The sequence below is a fragment of the Capricornis sumatraensis genome, chromosome X (assembly GCF_032405125.1).
Source record: "Capricornis sumatraensis isolate serow.1 chromosome X, serow.2, whole genome shotgun sequence".
NCBI classification, from domain to species: domain Eukaryota; kingdom Metazoa; phylum Chordata; class Mammalia; order Artiodactyla; family Bovidae; genus Capricornis; species Capricornis sumatraensis.
Window position 1 is genome coordinate 123,932,556 of NC_091092.1, and position 21,746 is coordinate 123,954,301.

The 21,746-nt window shown below is 40.8% G+C and overlaps 1 protein-coding gene across 2 annotated transcripts in view; it reads right to left on the minus strand.

The window, feature by feature from the left end:
• PHEX (phosphate regulating endopeptidase X-linked) overlaps nucleotides 1-21,746 on the minus strand; it is a 203,054-nt gene that overhangs the window by 34,907 nt on the left and 146,401 nt on the right. For both annotated transcript variants that reach the window (XM_068962504.1, XM_068962505.1), the window contains exon 15: nucleotides 9,172-9,230. In XM_068962504.1, coding sequence (XP_068818605.1) covers nucleotides 9,172-9,230 — 59 coding nt within the window. The remainder of the gene's footprint in view (nucleotides 1-9,171; nucleotides 9,231-21,746) is intronic.

The following is a 21,746-nucleotide window of genomic DNA, read 5'->3' on the forward strand; positions in this document are numbered from 1 at the left end:
AGCAGTGTAGGGTGAAGATTAAGTCTGTAAAGAGAGAAGCTGCACTATTATCCCAGCTGCGCTAGCTGTGTGCTCTTTCACATGTGATTTGGCCTCCCTGAGCTTCAGTTCCTTCTTCTGTAAAATGGCCCACAATGCCAAGCTTAGAGACCTTCTGTGAAGACTAGAGACGACACACGGTAAAGTATCCAGCACAATGCTTCGCACGTTAGTGGTTCTCAGTGAAGAGCAGCTGCAAAGAACAATTATACTCTCCATTTTATGGGAGTCCTGGACTTCCCTGGTGGCTCAGATGGTAAAGCGTCTGTCTACAATGTGAGAGACCTGGGTTGGATCCCTGGGTTGGGAAGATCTCCTGGAGAAGGAAATGGCAACCCACTCCAGTACTCTTGCCTGGAAAATCCAATGGACAGAGGAGTTTGGTGCAGGCTACTATCCATGGGGTTGCAAAGAGTCGGGCACGACTGAGCAACTTCACTTTCTTTTCAAAGCATCAGTGGAAAAGTTGTGAAACTACTTGTATTATTATTACACCATTATTTGAGAACAATCTTGGGATTTAACTTATCCACTCCCTAATTCTTCTCACCACTGCCACCACCTAGGTTTACACCCTCCCCAATCTTCTCTTGAACCTCTTTCCCAACCCCTAGCTGGCCTCAGTGGCCTCAGGAGCCTCAGTCTTTTCCCTCTTCAAGCCATGATCTTTGAGACTAAGACCAAGGAACTGAGACTGACGTTTCTCACCTCCCAAAGAAACGACGTGCTGTGCTGTGCTAAGTCGCTTCAGTTGGGTCTGACTCTTTGCAACTCCATGGACTGTAGCCCGCCAGGCTCCTCTCTATGGAATTCTCCAGGCAAGAATACTGGAGTGGGGTGCCATTTTCTTCTCCAGAAAGAAAGCTATACCAGTTCCCTATGGCTTGCTCCTCACTGTGGCTTATAAGGTCCTTATTTACTTCTCCTACATTTCATCTCCCATCATGCCTTCCTCCTCGCATCTAACACATGCAGTCTGTCCCCCAGCAATTGTGACCACCTTGCCATCCTCTGTGTGTGTTGTCTTTGTACCGGCCAGTACTTCTGCATGTCCCAACCTACCATCTTTGCCTACAGATTTCTTTTCCTTTCAAAGCCCACTCAAATACCTTTTTCACTGTGAAGCAAACCTTCATTCCCCTAGGTAATTACCACTGCTCTGAGGCTACCAGGATGCACTGCACACCCTTCCGCTGCACACTATGATCTCTTATAAATGACTGATCACAAGTCTCTCTCTCCCGACGCCTCAAAAGCAAGAACTCTTTAACAGCTAAGATTTATTGATTACCTACTACAAACAAGTTTCTCTTCCAAGCATTTTATATATATTACCACCTTTCATCTTCCCAACCCTACAGGATAGTTACTACTATTATCTCCATTTTATAGATAATTAAACATGCCTAAAGATGTTAAGCAACCTGTTCAAGGTCGCGAGTTATCAGTGGCCAAGTCAGGATTCAGAATCCAAGCCCACACTCTTAACTACTGCACCATACAATATTATATAGACCTAGCACTGAACTCAGTACCTGGGGAGTTGTAATGTCTGTATTACTTATCTTTTGCTTTCTAACAAAGCATTCCCCCCACAGAGTGGCTCAAAACAATAAACATTTACTGTCTCACAGTTTCTCTGGGTCAGGAATTCAGACACAGCTTATTTGGATGGTCTGTCTCAGGGTCTCTCATGAGGTTGCTGTCAGGATACCAGTGTGGGCCGCCATCATCCAAAGGCTTGGCTGGACTACAGGACCAGCTTCCAAGATGGCAGGCACACAGGGTGCTGGTCACGGGCAGGAGGCCCTGGGTCCTTTACACGTGGACCTCCCCACCAGCTTCCTGAGGGCCCTCATGACATGGTTGCTGGCTTTCCCCCTGGGTGATCAATCCAAGAGAGCAAGGCAGAAGTCATATGTCTGTTATGACCTAGCCTCAGAAGTCACACTCTGCCATTTCTACAGTATCCTATTAGTTACAGAGGTCAGCCTCATCTGGTGCTGGATAGACTACACAGGAGTGTGACTACCAGAAAGTAAGAATCATTGTGGGGGGCACTATAAATATGACATGAATCAGTAGAAAAATTACTAAGAATTGCTCTGTCAGGATCTCTTCCACATAATAAGAAATCTGGATTACGTGGCCATTTGAGTTTCCTTTCTTCGAGCTCCCAAACTATGGCAGATTATTTTCAAATTCTCCTCAAACACACCATCAAGTGGATTCAGGGATTTAATTTCATTAAAGTCCAGTAGAGGCCGCAGGTGAGTATTTGCTAACTTGGCTTCCACTTTATGGTTTCAGGCAGTGAGCAAAGCATGAGAAATTCTACCAGTATGAAACACAGTTATTTCCTTAACAGCAAAACAAGTCTATGTTTGATTTCAGGATTAATTCTACAGTTTGATGCCAGTATAAGCCCAGCCTCTGGACAAAGGCTTATCTTCTTTAGCAGAGTATCTGTGATTAAACTGAGGCAACTAAATCCCTTGTGTATAAGATAATAAAATCATTGGTTTTAGCCCTTAGGCCTCGCTTATTTTCAAACCAAGATTTTATTTGCTTAAAATAAATGCTTAATATGATTTGAGACCTATTAAGATAAAAAACTAATACTGAAATGAGGCACTACGCAGATACACTTTGATATGGAATACATGAAGTGAATCTTCTGCTAAACACCAGTCCATATGAGTGGAGATGAGAACCAAATGTGAGTGGCTCCCCACCACAGCTCGGGACCACTGCCTGACTGGACCCGAAGTATTATACTTTGGAGCCTGAGGCAGCAACATGCTACAAGGTTCCCTGGATCCCGTCCTCTCTCAGTGCTCTCCACCTCCGACTGGCAAACTACAGCCCTCTAAAGAGTTCCACTGGAGCACAGCCACACTCATTTGTTTATGAATTGTCCATGGCTGCAATGGCAAAGTTGAGAATTTGCAACAGAAATCATATGGCTTCCAAAGCCAAAAGTATTTACTATCTGGCCCTTTACAGAAAATGTTTGTGATCCCTCATCTACACTTCTGGCAGCTTGGTGTGAGGTCACCTGTCATCAGCCCATATGTCTATGTGTGCTATATGCTATTCTAAACATTTTAAAGGGAGAACGGAGGTATTACTATTTATGTTGAGGTGTTTATACATAAAGTAAAGGCAAAATTTTATGGTATATAAAAAAATTATAATAGAACACAGTGAGGTTTTACCAAAGTATCACCTGTGCAACCACTTCCTAGATCAAGATGATGTTTCCATGCCCCCATCTCAGTCAATATTCCCCCAAACAAAGAGCATCATTATTTTAATCCTATCACTTCGACCACAAATTCATTTCCCTATTCCTGAACTTCATATAAATGGAACCACGCATTGTTTCCCTGGGCATTATAAGTTAGCAGCATTTTCACATACTGTAGAATGGAGCAGTTTGTTCTTTTTCATTGCTGTGTAATATTCAGTTGTATGAATAAACCACAATTCATTCACCTACTCTCCTGTTGATGGAAATTAGGTTCTTTCCGGATTTTTGCTATTATGAATAAAGCTGCTATGAACATTTATTTGGTCACTCCATGTGTCATGCGGGATCTTAGTTCCCTAACCGGGGATCGAACCTAAGCCCCCTGCAGTAGAAGCTCAGAGTCTTATCCACTGGACCACCATGGAAGTTTACCAAAATATTGTTTTAATGTATAAAATCTTCTGAGGACAAAAGTTCAAAATATCCCTTCCCCCAAGCTTCATATTATGCTGTGTATCCTGTGACCGACTGGCTATCCCAGGCATTACTGGTGGGCATGCCGGCTTTTGATATATAAAACCATGACCCTGACGATATGCTGGCACTTTTCAAATTGATCTTGTTAAATCCTATCAAAAACTCTAACCTCAACATATGGCAGATGAGGACAAGAGGGCTCAGGAAGGAGAAACACCTTGCCCAAGGTCATGCAACTGAATCAGTGGCATACAGGGTCTCTCATCAAAGTTTGGTCTCCTTACTAAAAGCAGGAAGACCAGCTCTACATTTATCACAGAGTTAGGGAAGCACAAGTTTAGGCACTAACAACCTCAGCTCCTTGTCTTCCTGTTTAACCACCTTATCAGTTCAAATATAATTAAATTATGCAATAGCTCCTGAGTATAACTTCCCATACAGCAGATTTAAGTCATTATTATTTCACACTACACTCTGTGTCTGAAGACACTGCTACCTAGCTTGACAAGGGTAGAAAAATAAGAAGCTATAAACACCCTGCAGAAATCTAACATTGAAAGATGACCATGAGTCATAGGATTTCACATACAAGAATGGATTTGTAAAATCAAACAAACAAATAAACAAAAACCCTACAGGTTTTCTATTTTCTACTCAAGTCTCTACCACGTGCAGAAGTTGACTTAAATGGCATAAATCAGAAAATGATAATGGGAACTGAGTGAAATTCTCATAAATCACGTTACTAAGTATAGCTACAACTAGATGTGAAACCCAATTAAACAGATGGCCACATGCTGTCAGAATCTGCCCCTAATCAATAAAGATATTCATTTTAGAAAATCACCTCAATTTTCCACTTCTTCAGTGGAGCAAAAAGAAGGCAGTTGGGGGTTGAGGGGGGCATCCCAGGAAACCCAGTGGGGAAATGTATAAGAAGGAACTCCACCTGTCTTCATTTGTAGCCCAGAAAATAAGAAAGAGAAGAGAGAAAAAAAGTTACCCATAGGACTCCTTGTCATCTTGCCTGAGAATGTAATTTACAATGAGAGCAAGCACTGGTCATTAGGAAAATAGAAACAGCTTGAATCTCTTAATTAAAATACTGCTTCACATTGTCCATTCCAAACGCCCTCTGCTCCTGAGCTTCATGAAACCACTCGGTTACCCTGAAATGGCTGCTTCTTCAGTAAACCTCGGATAAGATCAGCTCTTCCCAGATTAAAAAATTTAAAAAAAGGTTGAACAGGGATGAATCCTGGAGGCAAAAATATTATTAGGCATACTTAAATCCCCCAAAGAGCAGTAAGCATTCAATGACATTGGAAAGTGAATGTGGAAATATTGGTGAGGAATCCATCTCAATGCTTTTTCTGGCATAAGAACTGATCTATTACATTCACTAGAATGGTGAAAATTCTGTCTACCAATGCCAAGAAGTGATGAAAATGAGAACTGGTGAAAACACTCTGTACTTTGGAACACTCACTGTGAAAACATTGGGTGTTACCTGGTAAAGTTGAGTATTTGCACAGTAATTCCACCCAATCATAGTATATACCTGAAACACTTGTTTCAGGGGACATGTATGAGAATATTCAGAGCAACACTGTTTAGAACAGTGAAAACCTAGGAAAAGGGAAACTCATAGCTCTGTAGAGAAGATAAGTAATCTAGGGTACAGTCACACAATGGAATGTTACACAGCAGTGAAAATGAAAGTCATGCCACATGCTACCTGGATGAATCTTAAAAAAATAGAAAGGGATGGAGAGGAACATAGACAAATGCAATGACATCAGGAATGTTCTGGTTCTTGGATGTGTGGTGGGTTCATAAACATTATTTATTTTATTATATGTTTTCTTGTATACTTTATAACTTTCTGTGTTCTAGCATGCTACATATATTCTTTTCCATGTACCTAGTAAAACATTTTCTTTAAAATAGATAATTCAAAGAATTTTCTATCACCCAATAAGTTATTCCAAATTATATAACTCATATTATATAAACAAAACCCATATTATTATAAATAGTAGCTATGGGAAATAGATGGGGAAACAGGGGAAACAGTGGCAGACTTTATTTTGGGGGGCTCAAAAATCACTGCAGATGGTGATTGCAGCCATGAAATTAAAAGACGCTTACTCCTTGGAAGAAGTTATGACCAACCTAGATAGCATATTGAAAAGCAGAGACATTACTTTGCCAACAAAGGTCCGTCTAGTCAAGGCTATGGTTTTCCCAGTGGTCAAGTATGGATGTGAGAGTTGGACTGTGAAGAAAGCTGAGAGCCGAAGAATTGATGTTTTTCAACTGTGGTGTTGGAGAAGACTCTTAAGAGTCCATTGAAGTGCAAGGAGATCCAACCAGTCCATTCTGAAGGAGATCAGCCCTGGGATTTCCTTGGAAGGAATGATGCTTAAGCTGAAACTCCAATTCTTTGGCCACCTCATGCGAAGAGTTGACTCACTGGAAAAGACTGATGCTGGGAGGGATTGGGGGCAGGAGGAGAAGGGGACGACAGAGGATGAGATGGCTGGATGGCATCACTGACTCAATGGACGTGAGTTTGAGTGAACTCCGGGAGATGGTGATGGACAGGGAGGCCTGGCGTGCTGCGATTCATGGGGTTGCAAAGAGTCAGACACGACTGAGCGATTGAACTGAACTGAAAATCTAAGTGCCCATGTAACACATGCAGCTTAGCTCTCAACTCAGAGCTATAGCAAAGCATCGCGTTGTATATTTTAAATATATACAATTTTTACTTGTCAATTATACTGCAATAAAGCTGGGGGTGGGGGAAGAAAGCAATAGCGTTTTCATAATAATAATACACCGCCAGCTAACATACTGTTAAGTACTATCCCATACCAGTTCCAGTTCTGTAGACACTGTCGTTCCTCAAAGTGGCCACATGAGGGCGACGCTAAAAAAGGTGTGCCTGCTGGGAGTGGGCTATTCTCTCTGGTCAGGGAATCCTGTCAGGACGCCAGAGGACCTGCCACAAGTGGGTGGCCAGGAGGCCTCAATGAGAAGGTGGCATTCAAGCAAGGATTTGAAGGAAGATTTGATCTGCACAAACTCTGCAGATCACTTGGGGAGATTTTCCAAGGCAAAGAGAATCCCGAGTACAAATGCCTGGAAGGAAGAATATTTCGTGGTCCGGGAACAGGAAGGAGGCCCGTGTGGCTGAAACAGATGGGGGACAAAGGCAGCTGATAACAGGCCTCAGTAACAGGCCCCACTTCAAGTAATATGGCTTGTATTCTGTGTGAAGTGGGATGCTAATAATGGGTTTCGAGCAGAGGGACCTGAGACAACTGTAAAAAGCATTAAAATGGCTACAATGTTATACTTAGACTAGATCAAAGGGGGATGAGTTCAGAAGCAGGGAGGCAAATGAGGAGGGTATTAGAGGGATCCCTGGGGGAAACAGTAGGGGCCGGCCAAGGGTAGCAAGTCCTCATAAATTCCATCACCTGCATTCACCAAACAGCAAAGAGACAGGCCTAAAACCATGGGATTAGACGTGCACTTAAAATCATGGGATTAAATGTACACACCATACAAGCGAGGGCATATGGAGACCAGAAGAGGGGCAAGGGGGGTGAAAAACCAGCAAGGGCATCAGCGGGAATAGCCTGCCCTCCCACAACAGCTCACTGCCCACGTGCGCTTGGTGTCTATCATTTTTTGTCAATGTCTTCATACTTTTACTACACATGGATGGACCTGTGGACAATATATAGAACTGTTCTGCGTGCTTTCCAACTCTTTTTTTATGATGTCTTCCTCCATGTACTCTCCCAAGTTGTTTTTTTCCACACACACACACAGCCTATTATTTGTGAACTTCATCCGCATCACTCTGGTCACTCACTGGGCACTGCTGCATGGCATGCCCTTGTGTGAACATGGCACATTTCATTCATTTTTTTTTTTGGTGTGCCAGGTAAGTTATTCCCCTTTTGCTGCTATTATAAAGAACACTGCTATGAGCATTCTTATGGGGGCCTCCCCATGTGAGACTTCTCTAGGGCACTGCTTCCCCAAGTATGTTAGCCTCACCTGGAGGGCTTAATAAAACAGATTTCTGGGCCCCATATCCAGGGTTTATGAACAATAGGTCTAAAGTGGAGCCTGAGAATTTGCATTTCTAACAAGTTCCCCCTCGGGCTCTGTTGCTGATAATCACTGGACCACACTTTGAGCGACAGCATTCGGGCACATGTCAAGAGCTTAAATGACATTCGTGGACATATGCATCCATCTTTGGCTTTTCCAGGTGTTGCCCAACTGTGCAGCAAGGTGGGTAAACCAATTTACATTTCTACTAGCACTACACATCTCTGTCATCAACACTTGGTGCTGTCAGATTTTTTTAATTTGTGGCAATATGATCCTTAATAATGTTTTTAACTTATCATGGTATTTATAATTATGTACCTAATTTGTTGCTGCTGTTTAGTTGCTCAGTTGTGTCTGACTCTTTGGGACTCCATGTGCTGCAGCCTGCTAGGCTCCTCTTCAATAGGATTTCCCAGGCAAGAGCACTGGAGTGGGTTGCCATTGCCTTCTCCAATGCATGCAAGTGAAAAGTGAAAGGGAAGTCGCTCAGTCATGTCTGACTCTTCGCGACCCCATGGACTGCAGCCCACCAGGCTCCTCCATCCATGGGATTTGCCAGGCAAGAGTACTGGAGTGGGGTGCCATTGCCTTCTCCGAGCCCATGTACTAGTACATGTAAATAAAAGAAACTCAAGACTTTACATCCCAGGATTATTGAGACCATTTCAAAGCTTTTCTTAACAGCTTCTAAAATCTGCCCAGTTACCTACTTGTTTTTCCCATCAATCCTAGAAATAAAATAAACATCAGTAAGACCATCATGACAGAAAAGTGCAAGCTTGTTCCTTTTTCATGGCCAACATCACCACAGTTTTATATATTATAGTTGTTTTCTTTTTTTTTTTAACTTAATGGTTATATAAAGCTTGGGCTTCCCTGGTGGCTCAGATGGTAAAGAACCTGCCTGCAGTGCTGGAGACCTGGGTTGGATCATTAGGTCGGGAAGATCCCCTGGAGGAGGGCATGGCAACTCACTCCAGTATTCTTGCCTGGAGAATTCCATGGACAGAGGAGCCTGGTGGGCTACAGTCCATGGTGTCACAAAGAGTTGGACATGACTGAGCAACTAACACTTTCTTATATAAAGCTTTCAAAAAAACTTATAAGGTAAAGAAAATAAAGAAAGCTGGACATATAGGCAGGGAAACAAACTTTCTTCACCAACCTACCTGGTCACTTCTGGGGGAAATAAAGAATGCCCTACTCTTAAATCACAGTTCTGCCCATTTGGGAGCACATTAAGGGGACAAGGAGCCAGTACTCACGGATTTGGTTGGTGGATGCACTGTAGAAGGCATTGACAGTCGTTGGATTTGTAAACCACCTGTAGAAAGAGAAACAAACACCACCACGTGATCACCATTATCCAGGCAGGAGTGTGTGAAACACATACAAGCTGGCACAATTTATTAGCAAATAACCAGGGAACAATGAGGAAGTGGGACATGTGGGGAAATTATCACCTCAGTTAAGGGCTGTTGCTCTGCTCTATGAACAATCTCATCCTAAACCTATCTGGTTATTCACCATTACTGAAAACGGAAAAGGGTACCAGGGCTTCTGAAACAACTTTAATGAAAAATTCTCAAATCTAAAGAGATCCACCCACAGATGGAAACAGAGCAACACACTGATGTTTAGCAGGCCCTGTTCAATGGGGCCACAGAACAGCTGAGTTTTGTAGGTTGACTTGTCCATTAAAGGCTTGAGACAGGTGACAACACAGAAGTCCGTGTAAAGAGAGATAATAAAGCAAAACCATGCTACCTAGAAGGTCTGCCGGCTCCCAAGGAACATTTACTGATTTAAGCACCAAAGGTTCTAATGGTTCATCCAGGCTCTGTCACTAATTAGCCAGGTTGTGGTACACAAGTAGCCTATCTTCTGGTTCAGTTTCTCTATAACACTAAGGTACTGCACTAAGCAATCTTCAGAGTGCCGTCCAGCTATGAAGAGTCTACACTGCATTTTAAATACACAGGAGGTTACTTAGCTCGGACTCAGCAAATTTTCTCTGTAAACAGATCGTAAACATTTAGGCATTTCCTGGACCAAGAGGCAAAATGAAGGATATTATGTAGGTTCTTCTACAGTGAGAGAAAATTGTCTATCAAGTTTTATTGATGAAAGTGAAAATATAATAATCGAGTATAATTTTTGGTAATATGGGCCTATTAATAAGAGGAAAAAATTCTTTAGTGGCAGGAGAACATTATGCTTTGAGGTTCAAAGTTAGTGCTTCCTATCATCAAACCGACTATGAACATTTATCTCTAAACATCATTCTTAGCTTCTGGGCTGTACAAAACCATGCAGCAGGCAAGATTTAGGCCTCAAGCCATAGATTGCTGACCCCTGACTTTATGCCTGTGATTTTCAGGCACTGCCCTTTATGATTAAAACCAAGCCTTTGTCTTAAGCTAAAGTACTTATAATAAACATATAAATCCCTTTTCAGAACAATCATTTTACCAATTTATGTCTAAAAGAGTAATTCCATCAGACTAATAATTTATGTCAGACTAACATGAAACTGGCAGGAAATCCAAGTGCTCATTCTACTTCGTCCACCCATACCTTCTCCTCTTATAAAACGCCCATGACGGTCATCTTGTTAGTATCATTAGTAGCAGTAGTGGCAGCAGCTAACACTCTCTGAGCACTTATTATGCCCCATGCACTTTCTAGCCACAGGTTAATAATTCCTAGTTTCTATGGGGGGAAAACCTATCTCACAGGAAAGGACAATGAGATTGACAAACACTATATAGTTGCACAAGGTCTAGTCTGTCTGACTTCAAAACAGTTTTCTTCACCATTATACTGGAGACAACACTGGAAATCAAGAAAGAGTGCCTCTTGTCAAAGCTGAAACCTATATTCATTTGCATAAAATATATATATTATTTGCCTTCAAATTTAGGATTCGTGTTTTAATAAACCCTAACGTTTGACACAAATTTACTGGCTGGCTTAAGAAAGCACATTTACTGAACTAATGTCAAAACTTGTAGTTAAATATGATTAAGCATCCTCCCAAAGATGTCCATGCCTTCATCTCTGGATCTTGTGGATATGCTACATTGCATGGCAAAAAGGACTCTGCAGGTGTAATTAAGGTCATGGAGCTTAAAACAGGGAAATGATCCTAGACTATCCCAGGACCATCCCCATGGAAAAGAAATGCAAAAAACAAAATGGCTGTCTGAGGAGGCCTTACAAATAGCTGTGAAAAGAAGAGAAGCGAAAACCAAAGGAGAAACGGAAAGATATTCCCATTTGAATGCAGAGTTCCAAAGAATAGCAAGGAGAGATAAGAAAGCCTTCCTCAGAGATCAATGCAAAGAAATAGAGGAAAACAACAGAATGGGAAAGATTAGAGATCTCTTCAAGAAAACTAGAGATACCAAGGGAACATTTCATGCAAAGATGGGCTTGATAAAGGACAGAAATTGTATGTACCTAACAGAAGCAGAAGATATTAAGAAGACATGGCAAGAATACACAGAAGAACTGTACAAGACAGATCTTCATGACCCAGATAATCAAGATGGTGTGATCACTCACCTAGAGCCAGACATCCTGGAATGTGAAGTCAAGTGGGCCTTAGAAAACATCACTACGAACAAAACTAGTACAGGTGATGAAATTCCAGTAGAGCTATTTCAAACCCTGAAAAATTTTGCTGTGAAAGTGCTGCACTCAATATGCCAGCAAATTTGGAAAACTCAGCAGTGGCCACAGGACTGAAAAAGGTCAGTTTTCATTCCAATCCCAAAGAAAGGCAATGCCAAAGAATGCTCTAACTACCGCACAATTGCACTCATCTCACATGCTAGTAAAGTAATGCTCAAAATTCTCCAAGCCAGGCTTCAGCAATTCGTGAACCGTGAACTTCCAGATGTTCAAGCTGGTTTTAGAAAAGGCAGAGGAACCAGAGATCAAACTGCCAATATCCGCTGGATCATCGAAAAAGCAAGAGAGTTCCAGAAAAACATCTACTTCTGCTTTATTGACTATGCCAAAGCCTTTGACTGTATAGATCACAAGAAACTCTGGAAAATTCTGAAAGAGATGGGAATACCAGACCACCTGACCTACCTCTTGAGATACCTATATGCAGGTCAGGAAGCAACAGTTAGAACTGGACGTGGAACAACAGACTGGTTCCAAATAGGAAAAGGAGTACGTCAAGGCTGTATATTGTCATCCTGTTTATTTAACTTCTATGCAGAGTACATCATGAGAAACACTGGGCTGGAAGAAGCACAAGCTGCAATCAAGATTGCCGGGAGAAATATCAATAACCTCAGATATGCAGATGACACCACTCTTATGGCAGAAAGTGAAGAGGACCTAAAAAGCCTCTTGATGAAAGTGAAAGAGGAGAGTGAAAAAGTGGGCTTAAAGCTCAACATTCAGAAAATGAAGATAATGGCATTCAGTCCCATCACTTCACGGGAAATAGATGGGGAAACAATGGAAACAGTGTCAGACTTTATTTTGGGGGGCTCCAAAATTACTGCAGATGGTGATTGCAGCCACGAAATTAAAAGACACTTACTCCTTGGAAGGAAAGTTATGACCAACCTAGATAGCATATTAAAAGGCAGAGTTATTATTTTGCCAACAAAGGTTTGTCTAGTCAAGGCTATGGTTTCTCCAGTGGTCATGTATGGATGTGAAAGTTGGACTGTGAAGAAAGCTGAGCACCGAAGAATTGATGCTTTTGAACTGTGGTGTTGGAGAAGACTCTTGAGAGTCCCTTGGACTGCAAGGAGATCCAACCAGTCCATCCTAAAGGAGACCAGTCCTGGGTGTTCACTGGAAGGACTGATGCTGAAGCTGAAACTCCAATACTTTGGCCACCTCATGCGAAGAGTTGACTCATTGGAAAAGACCTTAATGCTGGGAGGGATTGGGGGCAGGAGGAGAAGGGGACGACAGAGGATGAGATGGCTGGATGGCATCACCAACTCGATACACATGCGTTTGGGTGAACTCTGGAGTTGGTGATGGACAGGGAGGCCTGGTATGCTGCGATTCATGGGGTCGCAAAGAGTCGGACACGACTGAGCAACTGAACTGAACTGAACTAATCCCAGGCTAGCCTAATCTAATCACGCACATCCTTAAAAATGAGGAACCTTCTCTGGCTTGAACCCCAGAGATGCAATAGGAAAGAAAGTAAGAAGAGATGTTGCAGAGCAAAAAGTCGGAGAAATTCCAAGGGCAAGGTGGATTTGACATGCTGTGGCTGGCTGTGAGAGGCAGGGGCCACAGCAAAGAGCAGACAGAGTCCTCTAGGGGCTAAGAGCGGCCCCCAGCTGACAACCAGCAAAGAAGTAAGAACCTCAGTTCTATAACCACAAGGAACTGGATCTGCCAATGCTTGAAAGAGACTGGAAGAGGGTTCTCCCCAGGGGCTCCTGCTAAGAGCCAAGCCAGCTGACATCCTGATTTCAGCTTTATGAAAACTGGAGCTGAGAAACCAGCCAAGCCATCCCACATTTCTGACCTACAGAACTGTGAGAGACCACATTTGTGTGGTTCTGAATTGCTGATGAGGTTGTGATAATTCATTACAACAGCAATGGGAAACTATTACACAAAGAATCCAGCATTTTTATGTCTGCTCTTTGAGTCAAGAGGGAAGAATCCAGATGCCTCTCAACTTGGCTTCTAAATCACATTGAGCTGAACCACAGCATGTATCAAAGATGAAATGTATTCCTAGAACTCATCTCTACTCTACCCATTCCTCCCAACTCTCCTCCCTTTAGCAAAGAATAAACTTTCAAAACATTAGGGTAAGAGCCATGTAGAAACAATGTTTCTAACTTCTAGGGGACAAAGGCAGATAAAACAAAGAAATCAAACAACCAGATGGAGCCTGATGGGGCCTTTGAAGCTTCAGTAAGAATTACTAAAACATTTTATACGAGATGCATGATCGAACCTTTCCTGATTTCCCAGAGTTCCCTGACTCTAGGATGTATTTGGAGCCTTGGAGATACTAAGCAGCTGTACTAACAGAGCCTACCAGTTGTGGATGCTATTATTTCTTCTCCTGGGATAGTACCCATACCAAGTCTGTCTTTAGATATTTTGTATATCTCCCTAATTATATCTGAATATATCATATATTTAGTTGTACTATTCTCCAATATAACGTGACCTGTCTTGGTTTTAATACCTGTTTGTAATTTTTTTATATTCTTCTCAGTAAGAAGTGGATTCAAGTTTTCTCCTCTTGATTATAGGCTAGCCTTTGTGACTCTCTTCTAAAGCATAAAATGCAACAGAAATAATACCACATGACTTCCAGCAATCAGAGAAGAAAAAGAAATAAAAGGAATCTAGATTGGAAAAGAAGAAGTAAAACTCTCACTGTTTGCAGATGACATGATCCTCTACATAGAAAACCCTAAAGATACCACCAGAAAATTACTAGAGCTAATCAATGAATATAGTAAAGTGGCAGGATATAAAATTAACACACAGAAATCCCTTGCATTCCTTTACACTAACAATGAGAAAACAGAAAGAGAAATTAAGGAAACAATTCCATTCACCATTGCAATGAAAAGAATAAAATATTTAGGAATAAATCTACCTAAAGAAACAAAAGACCTATATATAGAAAACTATAAAACACTGGTGAAAGAAATCAAAGATGACACAAATAGATGGAAAAATATACCATGTTCATGGATTGGAAGAATCGATATAGTGAAAATGAGTATACTACCCAAAGCAATCTATAGATTCAATGCAATCCCTATCAAGCTACCAACAGTATTTTTCACAGAGCTAGAACAAATAATTTCACAATTTGTATGGAAATACAAAAAACCTTGAATAGCCAAAGCAATCTTGAGAAAGAAGAATGGAACTGGAAGAATCAACCTGCCTGACTTCAGACTATACTACAAAGCTACAGTCATCAAGACAGTATGGTACTGGCACAAAGACAGAAATATAGATCAATGGAACAAAATAGAAAGCCCAGAGATAAATCCACACACCTATGGACACCTTATCTTTGACAAAGGAGGCAAGAATATACAATGGAAAAAAGACAGTCTCTTTAACAAGAGGTGCTGGGAAACCTGGTCAACCACTTGTAAAAGAATGAAACTAGAATACTTTCTAACACCATACACAAAAATAAACTCAAAATGGATTAAAGATCTAAACGTAAGACCAGAAACTATAAAACTTCTAGTGGAAAACATAGGCAAAACACTCTTTGACATAAATCACAGCAGGATCCTCTATGACCCACCTCCAAGAATAATGGAAATAAAAGCAAAAATAAACAAATGGGACCTAATTAAACTTAAAAGCTTTTGCACAATGAAGGAAACTATAAGCAAGGTGAAAAGACAGCCTTCAGAATGGGAGAAAATAACAGCAAATGAAGCAACTGACAAAGAATTAATCTCAAAAATATACAAGCAGCTCCTGCAGCTCAATTCCAGAAAAATAAATGACCCAACCACAAAATGGGCCAAAGAACTAAACAGACATTTCTCCAAAGAAGACAAACAAATGGTTAACAAACACATGAAAAGATGCTCAACATCACTCATTATCAGAAAAATGCAAATCAAAACCACAGTGAGGTACCATCTCACACCAGTCAGAATGGCTGCTATCAAAAAGTCTACCAAAAAAAAAAAAGTCTACAAACAATAAATGCTGAAAAGGGTGCAGAGAAAAGGGAACCCCCTTACACTGTTGGTGGGAATGCAAACTTGTACAGCCACTAAGGAGAACAGTGTGGAGATTCCTTAAAAAACTGGAAACAGAACTGCCATACAACACAGCAATCCCACCGCTGGGAAACCAGAATTGAAAGAGACATATATACCCCAATGTTCATCACAGCACTGTTTACAATAGACAGGATATGGAAGCAACCTAGATGTCCATTGGCAGATGAATGGATAAGAAAGCTGTGGTACATGTACACAATGGAATATTACTCAGCCATTAAAAAGAATGTATTTTAATCAGTTCTAATGAGGTGGATGAAACTGGAGCCGATTATACACAGTGAAGTAAGTCAGAAAGAAATATACCAATATAGTAGATTAACGCATATATATGGAATTTAGAAACATGGTAACGATGACCCTATATGCGAGACAGCAAGAGACACAGATATAAAGAACAGACTTTTGGACTCTGTGGGAGAAGGTGAGGGTGGGATGATTTGAGAGAACACCATTGAAACATGTATATTATCATATGTGAAATAGATCGCCAGTCCAGGTATGATGCATGAGACAGGGTGCTCAAGCATGGTGCACTGGGATGACCCTGAGGGATGGGATGTGGAGGGAGGTGGGAGGGAGGGGCAGAATGGGGAACACATGTACACTCATGGCTGATTCATGTCAAAGTATGGCAAAAAAAAAAAATCCTGCAATACTGTAAAGTAATTAGCCTCCAATTAAAATAAATTAATTATTTTTTTAAAAAATACCACATGACTTTCAATCCTAGGCAATTAAAGATGATACAAGCTCCCCCTGGTAAACACATGTGCACCCTCAGTCCTTCTTTTTCGGGAAACTTGCTCTTCAAAATTTCTTGCTCAATCAGCACACCACGAAGAAGCCCAGTACACATGGAGAGGCCAGAGCAGGCCTTCCAGACCACAGCCAGCATCAATCATTCTAGACTAGGACAGGAAGCCTCCCACGTGACTCCAGCCCCTGCCACTGTCTGACAGCAACTGCAGGCAACACCACGAGCAAGAAGCACCCAGCTGAGCCCAGTGACCACCAGAGCCATGCTAGGGAAAAATGAATAATTACTGCTGCTTTAATCCTCTAATTTTGGGGGTGATTCATTACACAGCAAAAGGTAACTGAAACACTGAAAAGCTGCCTGTCCGTGGATAAAGTCCTAGCCAATGGGTTGAATTTCTCCAGAAAAGAAAAAAAATGTTTTATTTGCCCAACACAGAGGTTTTAGAAGTACCGAACCAGAATTCCTTCAAATGAGGCATGCAGTCAATCCTAGTTCTCCATGGTCTCCGTCACTCCCTACCATGTCTAGGTCAACATGTGTTAACTGATTGGGCCCTGAAAGAATATGAGTTTGCACAACTTACCTCCCAACAAGATTTTAAGCTCCTCTTGGACTAAGACTATTGCCTAAGTGGTATAAGCTGAGCAAAAATTCATTAAAATCTGTTTAAATCATTGCATTGCTATGTATGCATGCGTGCATGCTCAGTCGTTTTAGTCATGTCCGACTCTTTGTGACCCTATGGACTGTAGCTCGCCAGGCTTCTCTATCCATGGGATTCTCCAAGCAAGAATACTGGAGTGGGTTGCCATGCCCTCCTCCAGGGGATCTTCCCCACCCAGGGATCAAACCCATGTCTCCTGCACCTTCTGCAATGCAAGTGGAATCTTTACCGCTGAGCCACCAGGGAAGCCCATCGCTATGTATACATCTACTTAAATAAACAAAGGGTGTCATTCAAGTGCTTTAAATTCTTTTTGTTATGTCTTTACCATGTTCCTACAGTCTGTATTTGGGGAAGGATTTAGTAGATGAGGTATGAAAAAGGTCTCGTATAAATTTCAAAAATATATGGAGATGAAATTGTACTGGACAGTGGGATATGTGAAAGGAATATGATGATGAAATGCAAAAATCTACAGGAAAAGACACTGATACTCTGATTTCTTTGAACAATATAAAATAGATATATGTCAAGCTAAAGTTTCGCATTTTACCTATTAACTCTCAAAGATAGTTTAGGGGAATGTGGAATGGGAAAACCATAGAGTATTTACTGCTTTATTTCTCATATCCTGCAGATTGCATCCGTCCCATTCCATGCTGTGGCTAATTCTGGGCAGGACCATAATCTGTAGAGACATTTGATGTATTTTTACAAATTTTTCAGAAGCTAGAGGAAAAAAGAAAACCAGACATGTCTAGTCACAGTAGAATGAGAGTGAGTTAATAGGGAGGCTGGCTTAAAATCACTTCTGTCAAAGAAAGAGGATCCTAAGGGAAAGAAATTACTTTTGACTCAAGCTGAGCAGTGAAGTAAATCCTCTATTTTTAAGCAAGCTGATGAACTGACAATTCTGAGAACCAAACCCCTAAATACGTACCTTCAGGGATGACCACCCAATTAATTTCATTCTTGCTGACATTCCCCATCGTGTTAGAAACTTCTTAATGCACATCAGTGCAGCTAAAATGGATTCCATGAAAATGAAAGATAAAGGGTGTTTATCTCCTATACCCACAAAGAAGCAAAACGTTTATTTCAGAGCTTTGTGGAAATATAACCACGATGTGCTGTTCAAAGAAAACCAGTGTAGTGGAGCTACTCCAGAATCATCCTCACTCAATTAACTCCTGAATTTGCAGACCTAAAAAGATGTCAATTACAGTTACCAGGTATCATGAAGCTAAAATTCGCCACAATGCCTGAAAAGGACCCACCCGAAACTTCTTATTAAAAAAAAAAGTCTATCATACCACTGTACCATGCAAAGAGAATCTTAAATTTCTTAATGTTGTTTTCCCTGAAATAAGACATATGGTCTGAAGAATGACTAGCACTGCACTGATTTTCATTCCAGCAGAACTTTTCCAGAAACATTAACCAATTTAATGTTCTTGTGAAAGAGGTATTTGTTTTCATTGACAGAGAAGGAAAAGACACAAATCACACAGTTTGCTTAAGCCCACAGTCAGTCAGCACTTTTCCGAGGCATAAATATTAAAAATAGTCAAGGCCATTAGAGTCTTACAGCCCATCGGCATTTTAGGATGATGTTAAAAATGGCACATTTAGGAGTTTTTAAATTAGCAAACCAGGCCTTGCTACACATCCAAATGAATAATGACATTTTGAAATTTTAAAAATTAACTTGGCAGCATCTCAAATATAGAAGAAACCCTGAGAAGACCCTGAGAGTTCACAAAAATACTGGTGAGAAGCTTGAATTTTTCATAAGTTGCAAAAACAAGAGTTTGAACTTATCTGAAGTAGACCTGATGGGGCAGAACACTTTACTTATTACATGTAGCTGCTCACTGAGATACTAATATGTGAAGCTGTGAGATTTGAAAAGCTAGTTTAAGAATCCTAAATCTAAAATTTCTGTTGAATAGTTCAGATTAGAATGAAACAGGCAAGATGCCCTTCAATACTGTGATGAGAAGAGAAAATGAAGGACAGTGGGGCAAGTTGGCTACACATCAGCTATGCATAATTTCCAAAGAAGTTCCAAAGCCTTCTGCTTCCTTTCTTTGGGCTTCTGAGTGGAGTGAGGGATAGGTAAGCGGAAGAGTTCAGCTTCAGGCCTACTCCTTAAAGTTAAATACTTATACTTTGCAGATGGATGCTGTAAAAAGATTTGAAGGGCAGAGGGCAGGAGGGCTAGATGGGAGCCGTGGCTAAGAGGGAGAGGCAATAATCATAGCCTTAAGCCAAGGGATGGTCAAGGGCCTAGAGTTTTTCCTAGAGGCTGGAACAGAGGTGGGAGTTGGAAGAGAGAGTAATGAGAGACCCAGAGAGCATAAAAAAGCCAGTGAAAAATCTGGAGACCAGAATTATCAGCCAAGGGTAACATATGGGCCATGAAAAAAACATTGGGCCACAGAAGTCAGGCTCCCAGCTATGACATATGAAAAGGTCAACAAATCCTTTCCACCAAAACCAGGTATAAAAATGGACAAAATTGTCAACAAGCAACCATTTTAGGGCCCTGGAGACTGACTGAAGGCAAGCAACACATTGAAAAACGGCCAGAACTTAAGAAGAAGTAGAACAGGAGTCTGTGGCCTTCTTGCCCAGGACTCCTCCCATCCCTCCCAGTTTGATCAGAACTTATTTGACTATGATAGGACTGGCTGGAAAATCAGCAGCTTTGCTGCCACAGGGGATGAGCTCACTTGGGGTCATGGTAGAAAGCTGCAGCTCTGTCAGCTAGAAGTGATAAACTTGGTAGAAAACAAATGAGGAAAACCCACACCTTTGTTCCCCTGAAGTTACAGTTCCTATTGGGGAAAGTGATAGAGCAGCCAGAAATGTAAAAGGGAGATAGTGTAACTGAGTCACAGAAGCGTGGATATAAGCTCTCCACACATCCCTGGCTAGGTGGGAAATTAGGCATGTGTACAGAGGAGACCCCACAGAGACCAGTGGAAAGTAAACTGCAAGGGTGATTGAGAACGGCTTGTGACTTGGAATGCACTCCGAACTCTGACACAGACCAACTGGCAGAGGACTAAGCTATGTAGACACGGAGACAGCATTCATGGAGTGGGGCTAAAAAACAAAAATAAGAATTTCAAGAGTGGAGACATCCATGGCCACAAACTGTAGCCAAGACAGATTCTATAGAGTAAGTCCAGGAAAATTACTTTTTAAAAAACCTCAGAAAAATAAATCAGAATCCACAGTTGCTACAATACATGATCGAAAACGTCATTTTCAACAATGACAAAAAATGCTAGAAGAAAAAGTGTACAAAAGGAAAAAAAGCAATCAATAAAAACTGACTGAGTGAGCCCAGATGCTAGATTTAGCAAAGACTTGAGAGCAGCCATTGAAAATTATTAGCTCAAATAATAAAAATAAAAATATTAGCTCAAATATTCAAACAATTAATGGAGAATATGATGACAAATGACAATAAAGAATCTTAACAAAGAAATAGAAACTATTTTTTTAAAAAGCAAATGGAACTTTTGGAGTTGAAAAGTACAAAAATCAAAACAAAAAAATGTGTTAATGAGTCACAAGCAAATTTGAGAATGCAGAAGAAAGAACTGGTAAATTTAAAGATGGCTCAAAAGAAATTACCCAATCTGGAGAAGACACAGAAAACAACCTTGGAGAACTGGGTCACAGCAGAACAGAGTACAAATATCAACAGGCAGAACGGAAAGTAATGTAAACCTGAGCTGAAGAATTTCTCGGTTGTAAGCCTCTTGTTCATTTTGTAAAATGGGGCTAATAAATAGAACCAACACCTCACAGAACTGACTAGAGGATAAATATGAATTAAAATATATAAGTCACTTTCCAGAACATTATAAACACATAATAATTTTTAGTTCCTGTCATCATCATGATCATTGAGAATCACAACTGGCCCTGACCCCAAAAGTTCCTAGTGAAACCTCCCCACCTGTAACAAGTTTTCTACCAGTAGCTGGGAAGAGCGGTATAAATCACAACTGCTACTGAAGGAAAATAACCAGAGCTATCAGTTCTTTGATATGCATTAGCTCAACAAATATCCTAGAGTTATTCCATAACCACAGGCATACCTCAGAGATTGTGAGTTCCGTGAGAGATCGCCATAATAAAGCAAACATCACAAAATTGTTTTTGGTTTCCCAGTGCATATAAAAGTTACATTTATACTATACTGTAGTCTACGAAGTGTGCGATGGCATTATATCTAAACATATATATACCTTAATTTAAAAATACTTTATCATGAAAAAATGCTAAACTTCATCTGACAACAGAGGGTTGCCACAAAACTTCAATTTGTAAAAAATGCACTGTCTGCAAAGTTTGATAAAGCCAAGTGTAATAAAATGAGGTGTGTCTGTATACAATTATTTCTACATTTGTAATCATACGTTATTTTTTAGATATTTGTTTTAAGATCTTCAAAAATTTCTGCCTGAGTGTGAAATTCTAGAGCAATTTATTTGTTTTTATAAATATATATACACACACACACTCACAATGAGATCTGGAAATGATTTGAACATTTGTATCTTAACTAGCCTTCTTTTGATATGTATTGATGCTAGGAGTGGGGAAGTCATA